Source organism: Hippoglossus stenolepis, chromosome 1 (assembly GCF_022539355.2).
Source record: "Hippoglossus stenolepis isolate QCI-W04-F060 chromosome 1, HSTE1.2, whole genome shotgun sequence".
Classification (NCBI taxonomy): domain Eukaryota; kingdom Metazoa; phylum Chordata; class Actinopteri; order Pleuronectiformes; family Pleuronectidae; genus Hippoglossus; species Hippoglossus stenolepis.
The window spans coordinates 982,149-991,946 of record NC_061483.1 but is presented as its reverse complement, the minus strand read 5'-3'; the positions used below and the strand labels follow the sequence as shown (position 1 = coordinate 991,946).

Here is a 9,798-nt window from a genome sequence, read left to right as displayed (position 1 = left end):
TAGAGTTCTTAAAATTGAATATAGTCTTTTAATATTTGTGATTCCTTAATTTTTGCCGTGCTCGTGGTTTTATTACCTACCTTTCTTTGAAACTCAGATTTGGAAAAGTTCTCCATAAATAAATAAAGTTAGATAAATTAGGTTGATGCTGATTGGTTGAGCTGGGGCAGGTTTAATGTTAAAATAAATAAATAGACCAAACTGTTTAAATCGTTCACGTTTAAATTCAGAATTCAAGGTTCGAGAGCGAAGGTCGTTCGCGACGTTCGACTTGCGTCAGGATGTGGCTCAGGCGAGGACCCGTAGTGACGTCAGCCGATGGAAATTGTCAGAGTGGCAAGATGGCGACGGAACCAAATAAGACAGAGATCCTCACCATCTTCAAGAGGCTGAGATCTGTTCCCACCAACAAGGTAACCGGCTCCTTCGCTGCGTCCGCGCGTGGCCACCGGCGGGTCGGTCGGCCGGTGTGTCCGGTGCGAAGCGGTGAGCTCGGCAGGCTAACTGCTCCCTAGCTAGGCCCGGCTAGCGGCGGCTAGCGGCGGCTAGCGGCGGCTAGCTGCCGGTAAAGCAGCACGAAGGCCACGTCTCCGCCGGACGAGCTCGCGCGGGGTCGGTCACCACGTCACGAGCCGCCTCACGTCCAGGTTTACAAAGCTCGTGTGGCCGCCACGCGTGAAGCGGCTGTCTGACACCTGGGCGCCTGGAGTCAGCCATGTTCACCAGGCTGCTTCTCACCTGTGAACTAGGTGACACCGGGAGTTTGGGTTCCTCCATGGAGCCGCGGGTTCGCGTCCCGATTCCTTCTGGAATGTCTCCTGTCTCACTTTACTGTGGTTTTCACTTTCACTGCAATCAGACAATATTTGGCTCTTATGCTCAACCACTCGTTAATATAATGAAATACTTACGAAAGGGTTTGATTCTAGATGAGGTAACTAATTGTTTCAGCTCCTAGTTGAAGTCTGAAGCCTTTCACTCGTGTTTCAGAGTTGAGGTTAATTGATTTCTCGTCCTGTTATTTTGAAATGTCCATGGATTGTGCTTCCTCTGCTTGTTGGTGTCTGTGGCCTGTGGATGATTTGTGCATCACTGTTCTCCTGCACTTTTCTTTGGCTCCTGTTCTGTGTCATTTGTAACCGAGTGCAAGGAAATTGCCACGTGCCAATAAAAGTAATGATAATATCACTTTATGTAGAACCTCTCTAAACATAGTTATAAATGAACAATTGAAGGCCAATAGTAAGCGACACAAGTGAATCACACAACATTAGGGCACAAATAGAAGAATACAAATTGTATGGATGTAAACAAATAAATAAAATTTTAATTATTAAAATACTCAGTAAGATCAGAGCCTGGGAAAAGACACTTGGTCTCGTACAAGGTTCAGAAGAGAGATGAACTTACTTTATAAATATCTTAGTGAAATAACTATATATGGCTGAATTGTCTGTTATACTCTATGGTGAGCTTGGTCATTTAAAGTACCAATAATATTTCCATGGAGGTTTTACTGTTCTCATTTTAAAGAAGTGCCCTGTGTAGGATATACTGTAGTGGTTTCCTAACTGGAGGGTGGAGGGGGGAGGTCAAAGGTCAAGATCAGGTGCCTCGTGTTTGGCCACAACTGGATCCTTCACACGCTGATTATGACAAAATTTAACACACTGGTCTGATTGGATGAAATCAATTCAATTCAAGAACTTTATTGTCATTTCTAACCAAACAGCTAAGCTGTGCAGTGTAGATTGAAGAAGCGTTTGTCCAGGGCAGGTCAAGGGTTCACTTTGCTGTGACATCATTATTCAACGTAACTCTGGAGCGGAGGTTTGGACAGAATTTCCTACATGAGGTTGTAATTGGATACGGTGCATCTTGATATTAATAAACAAATTGATTTGATTAAAGGTAATTGCTGCATTGACTTGCAGAACAAGAGTTATCATTAATGTCCTCAGTGTTCATTAAAGACGCAGGTTATATTTGTACTGTAATGGTGTTTAGTAATTTCTCACAGTCCGTGATTCAAACAGGAAGTACGGGTCAAGTTAGAGGGGGAGGGTGGTGGTGCAGTTACTTTTCTGATGTTGGGCTCTTACAGATCACACGGAAGTTATCCCAGTAACAACAGTATTCAAATGTTGTGTTTTCACGCAGGTATGTTTCGACTGCGCTGCTAAAAACCCCAGCTGGGCAAGTATCCCCTACGGCGTGTTCCTGTGCATCGACTGCTCCGGCATCCACCGCTCCCTGGGCGTGCATCTCAGCTTCATCAGGTGAGTTCAGTAACAACCATGGCTGGTAATCTTATAGTCATGCTGCATACTTCTCTGACAGCCCCACTGAGTAGAAAGTAGCCAGGGTTGGTTCTTCTCTCCTCTCTCTCGTCTCATCTGTAACACAACTATGTCAAACACCATGAAATTTAAACATTATCACCTCTCCTCTCTCAGCCTTTCACTATGATCTTCTACTGTTGAGATCAGCTCAACCATTTACACATGATGTCCAGTGTGGTTCTTGTGCCCGTCGCACTGGAGAGCTGACATCTCTTCTTTTCCCCTCAGATCCACTGAGTTAGACTCCAACTGGAACTGGTTTCAGCTCAGATGTATGCAGGTTGGAGGCAACGCCAACGCGGTGAGTTAATGAGGCTATCTGGCCCAAATGAAAATCAATTAAGAACAAGATCCTGTATCTTTCATCAGGATGACATATTTAAAGGTAGTGTAATTACCTTTTTAATTAATAAACTCCCTTTCTCCTCTGGTCTGAAGTCGTCTTTCTTCCGCCAGCATGGCTGCTCCACAAACGACACCAATGCCAAGTATAATAGCCGTGCAGCCCAGATGTACAGGGAGAAGATTCGGCAGCAAGCTAATGCTGCGTTGTCTAAATATGGCACAGATGTGAGTATCAATGAAATTCTTTATGGAATGAATCCTCGCAGACCAACACTGATTCAGATGTAACCATGTACAAATATCCTGAATACGCACCAGTCAGCAGGTGGACTGAACATTTCTCCAGATCTGAGGCCGTGTTTCTGCACTGATGAAGTCAGACCTGCTGAATGTCTGGCTTTGTTGTTAAAGCTGCTCAGCTGTTCATGTTTTTGTTTATTGTATATTTTCTATTATAAATCTGACCTTAAAAACAGACTCTCGCTTAATGAACTCGTATCTGACTCTGGAACGTTCAGTATAAGCTGTAGTTCCTGTATCTTTAAAGAGAGATGCTGCACATCTAAATGTGTTTTAAATTATAAAACCAAAGGATCAGACTGTTATTTGATGAAATATAAATATATAGTAGGGCTGTCAAAATTAACGCGTTAACGTGGGATGATTCATTTGGGGAATTAACACGTTTATTTTTTTAATGCATTAGCGAATGCGCAGAATGAGCCGCTCCATGAACCCATACGAGTTCATCTTCATCTGCAAGTGTGTAAGTGTGTAATATAACACACACACCTCTCTATGCTCTGCAGCTCTGGATCGACTCTTCTGCAGGAGGAACCCCAGCAGCTCCCGAGAAGAAAGAGACCGATTTCTTTGCCGAGCATACGCAGGTTTGTTTGTTTCTGATAAAGTCGCTGCCGTCGTCCACTAACACGTCAGTGATAGAAAACATTCACCACATGTCTGCTAACATGCCATTTCCAATACAGGAAGATTATTTCTACTAGAGTCTGAATGCCAGTTCATCTTTTGAGGCAGATCATACACAGATATTTTTGAGTTATTTCACTAATGATGCAATAACCAAAATTCTTTTAATGTGAATGCACAACACAAACTGATATTTAAATAAGGATCTCATTGATTTGATTAGTAGACCAAGATACGAACCGAGCTGGACATTTTACAGTTTATCGAATGACAAATATTACTGAGAGTTTGAATTGGATCTAAATCAGTCTAAAAAAAACAATTAACATGAATAGAGCATAAATATACATGAAGCTGAGGTTGGACAAGTTAGGGCTGAACTGTAAATAATGAAATATGTTGATCAAAATAACCTAAAATGAGGTGGTGTGTGACGTGCCTGTTTTAACATTCCTTTGGTTTCTCTTCACTTATCTGAAATAATATGATATATCTATAAATGACAAAAAGGATGTGGTTCCGATAAATTCTTCTTCACTCAAAGTGAAAATATATCTTTTTACATGTTCAGCCTGCTAATGACTGGAGTATGGCGCCGCCCTCTGAGCCGGAGCAGAACGGAGCCAACCTTTCCCCGCAGCTGACAGACACGACACCCAAACTCCAGGAAGGCACCCGTCAGTAAACCAGACCGTTTGCATTCTGTGTTCAGTCATTGTCAAAGGAATTCTCTGCAGGTGTTCGTTTGATGTGGTCTGTGTCATGTCATAGTGATGTCATCGGGGCCTTGCCTGCAGTTTGAGGGCCCTCAGGGAGTCGAATGAGAGGATTCTACTAGATGCATCATTAGAAATATGAGGTTCAGGTTCTACTACTTTGATTTGTACTCCATCCCTTTCAGTCCTCAGATTTAATGAAATCGTATGGATGTAGTGTAAATCATTGGGTGCAGGGAATTGAGTTGGCATCCTCAGTTCAGAGTTTGAACTGGAGAGATTTTGCTGTAAACATAAAACGGCATCAGCCAGAGATGACTCAGTTTAGACAATCCAACAAACTGGAATCACTTCAAAGGTTCGGTCTTTTTAATCCGTTCTTATCTTTTTGCAGAGCTGGAGGAAGGACCCAGCATCGATGGTCTGAGCACGTCACCCAAAGCCTCCATTGGTGAGTCTGTTTGATTCAGTCTCTTGGAATAAAGACACGAGCATCGTCCTGCTCTGTCGTAACGTCAGCGCTGTCATCTAAAATGTCCCCTCATGTCTGACGTGCACGATATTTCAGTGGGTTTAACTCACCTCACTCTCACTCTGCAGCTTTGTATCTGTAGACAATAAATAAATCTAAGGTCAGGACAATTAAATAAATGTAATATAAATATATAAATGCCGCACATCCCACTATTTACAGAAATGTTTTTCGTCGTTTGGACGACACTTTGTGTTTCTTCCTCACAACACAGATGTAGACAGGAAAGCAACATATCTGTCAAATGAGCCTTTGGTCATAACTCACATTCCTGTGGATTAGTAGTTGTTGCTGTGCACAAACATTATTCTCTTGTTTCAACATAGTAATCTCTCTACGGCTGAGGTACTAAATCTAGTTCTCCACAGAGCAGTCTCCAAATGTCACGCACAGGGTTATTATCTGCAAGCAAATACCTGCTCACACCTTCACGATTGACAACTTGTCACATGCACACAAGCTATTAAAGATTAAGAGATTGTCATGTCTGTCTACACTGATTAAAAAGAACTGGGAAGGTTTCTCAGTCTCACGCTTTTGAACATGTAATGAACCTCACCTATTATATCCAACCAGTTACGAAAAGGTCTGACAAGTTGGTTTCCTTATTTTCTTTAGTCTCAATTATTAATCATAGAACTTTATTGATGCAACATTTGAAAACAAAGATGCAGTACAACGTGCATCACAAAATATAAAATGACGAACAAGAAATTAAGCTGAGAGAATTCACGGGAATCAAATCAGAGCTTTAAAACCAATGAATAGATGTCTTGTAAATGTCACATTTCACGGAGCTTAATGTGATGTTCAGAACTGACCCTGAACTTGCTTTAAACCAGACAAGAGCAGCCAATGAGTAAGTTAGACATGTTTAATGTTTTTCTTTTTAAAAGTCACAGAAATATGAATAAATAGTATAGTTAATAGTTGCTGATTATTTTTCTTTCAGGGCAACTGTTTGCCTAATCTTCACAGTTTTATCTAAACAAAATCCTTATTATGTCATCGACAGCGTCAGTGACTAAAGTCCAAGCTGCGTGTTTTTATTATTGTGTAAAATCAGCCCCTTGTGTGTCTGGATCATGATCGTGGCGACTGGTTTGTCTCGTCTTGTAGACGACTCCATGCGCTTGTCGCCACAGGAAGGACGAACACTTGAAGGTGATTCGCCGTCAGTTGTAGCTGTTTGCGCTGGTTCCTGCAGACGCATGGTTGTGTTGCTTGACTCACATCATAACAGCCGCTCTCCTCTCTGCTCATGACGCAGTGGAAATAGCTGAACTTGTGATATTAGGTCTTTTGTTAGCAGCTGCTGTTTAACAAGTTTCGCTGGATGGGACAAAGCCTTGTTAACCGAGGTTATGTAAAAGTAAAGCAGTCATTGTGGAGCTGTCACATACCTGCCGCTCCTCAGTGTGATCAGAAGCACCTCGGGATAACACGTCTCTGACAAGTGGACAAAAAGAAGTAATAACACTGTTGTGGTGTCACTGAAAAATGTCGTCCTCTAATGCATCTATTTTAATTCCTACCCTTCTCTCAAATATTTATTATTGTCATTATGTTTCTGCCTGACATGTTCTTCTGGGAGCTGAGTAACATCAGTGCTATGTGAGCGGGAAGCTTTCATCTGTCTCTCATGCAAAACAAGTGAAACAAGTGAAACAAGTTACGTATCTGAGGTTTTGTGAAGCTGAGGTCAAAGAACCTTAATGGCCGAGCGTCGCGCTTTGTGTTTCTGTGGTGGTTTGATGGGTCGCATCGTGGACTGTAAATAAAGATGGACGACACGTCTCCGCTTCCTCCAAATGTGAAAAAATATCAAATATATGAACACGGCCATCTTGCACCAATGACGTCTTTTGGAGTAAAATGTATTTATGTAATGTCTGCTTTGATACATTTTTTTTGTTCATGTCCCATTTGTTAACATGGAGAAGTTGTGGTTTATGACCTATACTGCAGCCAGCCACCAGGGGGGGCTCAAGAGGCTTTGGCTTCACATTTGGGCATCTGTCATGTCGTCCATCTTTATTTACAGTCTGTGTGTCGCACAATAAAAACACACTCTGGGGGAGCTTCTACCATTTTTTTGTGGAAGTAAAATATGTTGCAGTTTTTACAAATGTCTTCTTGTGTTACAGATGTGAAAACGTCCATCATTGGAAAGAAGAAGCCCATGGCTGCCAAAAAAGGGGTGAGTCCTATTTTCACCCAACCACAGCCTCATATCCTGATCGCTGATGGAACAGGAGAGAAACCACGAAGCCAACGGAAATATTCACTAAAATAATGTTACTTCATCACACAGCTTGAAGTTGAACATATTTTAAGACATTTAAAAATCTTCTGCTTCGAATATTGATGCGGTTGTAAGTGTTCGCGTCCAGTCGGATGTGATGGTGGAGGTGGAGAGGCTGATGTTGACATGTGGAGTCGACGCTCTGTATTAGAAGGGATTTATATGACAGGTGTAAGACTGAGATGAAATTAGACGATTGCACATAAACTTGGTAAATAACATAAATAAAGGTTTGGTTTTGTTCGTTAGTTTTTTGGGGGGGAATTTCGATTTTCTGGAATACAGACATTTTGTTCATTTTGAAAATGTATATGCTGCAGACCAGCTGTGTCCTAACATTATTTGTCAGAGCGTCCTTAAAGTCTTAAAACGTCTTACATTCAATTTTACCGATAACACTGTCTTAAATTAGAAATAGATTAGAATAGATTTGATTGATGTTAACTTTGCTTTGCATGTCACTTTTCTCCGGTCCGAAGAATAAGACTTATCGCTCTGAGCTTCACTGTTGGTTTGGTTCTGGTTCTGGTTCTGCTGGTTCTGTTTATCAGTGAAGCTGAAGCCTCTCGTCGGCCTGCGAGCTCGGTCTCGTTCATAAAAATATAGGAATGCACGTCTAACAGTGAATGGCTTGAGAATGACGAGTCCTCGTGGTGGTTGAAGCCTGGAAGTGCTTATGATGCAAACTGTGCTGTGTGTGATGAAAGTGGTTCAAACTTGGTACGATGGGGGTCGAGTCCAACAGGTGCTTATTCCCATCGCAAGTTTGGTCTTAAATTGAATGTCATTGTTTTAAAAAGGTTTTAATAAGTCCTCAATTTGACTTGTTTATGATTTTAGAATCCCTGTTTGTGACCTTTTCGTCTTAGTTTCTACATCACAAGTTGCAGGGACTAAGGTTTAATGTGAAACTTTGCTCCTTTAGCAGATAAATGAGAAAACAAACGGTGCACATGCAAACAGTCAAACCCACTCTTGATTTGTGAAGATCTGGATCTCTAACTGTGTCTAATGTGCACCACATCTTCTCACTCTGATGCAGCTGGGGGCCAAGAAGGGTCTGGGAGCCCAGAAGGTGAGCAGCAAGAGTTTCTCTGAGGTGGAGAAACAGGCACAAGTAGCCGAGAAGCTCCGAGAGGAGCAGGCTGCTGAGGCAAAGAAACAAGCCGAGGAATCCATGTAAGATTAGTTTATCTGAACTAATTAAGTTTAGTGACGGTCGGGTTTTATGCTGCTGTTGCTTATTTCCATTCTATGTGTTTTAAAACCTCTTCACATACGTCTCACCTGTGGCAGTGTGGCCTCCATGCGCTTGGCTTACAAAGAACTGGAGATCGACAGGAAGATGGAGGAAAAGAAGCTTCAGAACATGGAGGGCAAGAAGAGAGAGCAGGCCGAGAGACTGGGCATGGGCTTCGGAAACAGGAGGTAACATCGCAGCACCTTCAGGTTGTTGTCATACTGAGATCAGTGTGCTGTTCACATCTGAAGAATTCATAAACTACTTTGAGACCTGCACTGAACTTGGGATAATCTCCTGGAGTTATCCAGAGAGGCTGTATATGAAAATGTCCAAGTCAGTTGCTGTGGACAGTCTCTGGAATTTATACGTTCCGTCCTGCATCGTACGTCCCTCCCTCACCTGAACGCTCTGAACGTGTCCGACCAGTCATCTCCACTTGTGTTCTACATGTGTGAAAGACAAACTCTGGAGAAAGCCTTGGCCCCGTGGTGCAGACATTCTCCTGAGTTCATGTCTTTAGTCGTGTAGAGCCACTAAAGTTTCTCTGCAGATTATCAAGAGTCTCATAACACAGCGTATCTCACTGTGCTGTCAGGCTGACCCCTGAAACAGAGCGTCTCTAAATGTGCACATGTTCCTGTTTCAGTGCCGTGTCTCACTCCGTGATGTCAGAGATGCAGGTGATCGAGCAGGAAACTCCCGTTGGAGCCAAATCCTCCTCTCGCTCCAAACTGGACATGTTTGATGAGCCGGGCTTCACCTCTGGACCGCCAAAGTACACAACACACCGAGAAGTCAAGTCAGATAAGACGAGTGAAAGTAAAGAACTAGATCTACTGTGGTTGATGTTTCAGGTATAAGGACAACCCGTTCACAGTGGGTGATAGCTTCGGATCGCGGTGGGACACTGAGGGAGGAGGCTCCTCCTTCACCACGTCCTGGGCTCTGGAGAAGGAGGACCCCAAAGAGGAGGTCACCATCTCTAGTATTCAGCCAATTGGAGAAAGGTATTCACGTCGATGTTCGTGTTCAGTATTTTGTTTTCATTTCAAAACTGTAAAATTGTTGGTGCAGGTCTGATGTGTGGTCTCGTGTTTATTCCAGACTTTCCAGCAGGAGAAAAGCTGAGGTGTCGGCTCCGGTGTCAGAGTCGAGTGAGGCCAGGCAGAAGTTCGCCAATGCAAAGGCCATCTCGTCCGACATGTTCTTTGGTCGGGAGAGCTGCGCCGAGGTGAGAAACCTCATCTGCACTTCAGTTTCAAACTAAAACTAAAAGCACCTCGGGCTCAAATTCAAAAGCAACTGTGTTTTTAAATCAATAAATCCTGCAGAGATTTTCTGTGTGGAACAGAGCGCTGTTATTGAACCTTTTTAAATCTCCGCTC

The 9,798-nt window shown here is 42.8% G+C and overlaps 1 protein-coding gene across 2 annotated transcripts in view; it reads left to right on the top strand.

The window, feature by feature from the left end:
* The first annotated feature begins 267 nt into the window (after positions 1–267).
* The window catches only part of arfgap2 (ADP-ribosylation factor GTPase activating protein 2), an 11,709-nt gene continuing 2,178 nt past the window's right edge, over positions 268–9,798 (top strand). Inside the window, exons 1-14 of one of the 2 annotated variants that reach the window (XM_035155675.2) lie at positions 268–413; positions 2,161–2,279; positions 2,571–2,643; positions 2,781–2,912; positions 3,497–3,577; positions 4,189–4,294; positions 4,728–4,784; positions 5,985–6,029; positions 7,013–7,065; positions 8,213–8,349; positions 8,467–8,598; positions 9,060–9,188; positions 9,268–9,420; positions 9,518–9,644. In XM_035155675.2, the coding sequence (XP_035011566.2) occupies positions 282–413; positions 2,161–2,279; positions 2,571–2,643; positions 2,781–2,912; positions 3,497–3,577; positions 4,189–4,294; positions 4,728–4,784; positions 5,985–6,029; positions 7,013–7,065; positions 8,213–8,349; positions 8,467–8,598; positions 9,060–9,188; positions 9,268–9,420; positions 9,518–9,644 (1,476 nt within the window). In that variant the 5' untranslated portion in view covers positions 268–281. The remainder of the gene's footprint in view (positions 414–2,160; positions 2,280–2,570; positions 2,644–2,780; positions 2,913–3,496; positions 3,578–4,188; positions 4,295–4,727; positions 4,785–5,984; positions 6,030–7,012; positions 7,066–8,212; positions 8,350–8,466; positions 8,599–9,059; positions 9,189–9,267; positions 9,421–9,517; positions 9,645–9,798) is intronic. The other variant, XM_035155676.2, reaches the window with a different exon arrangement.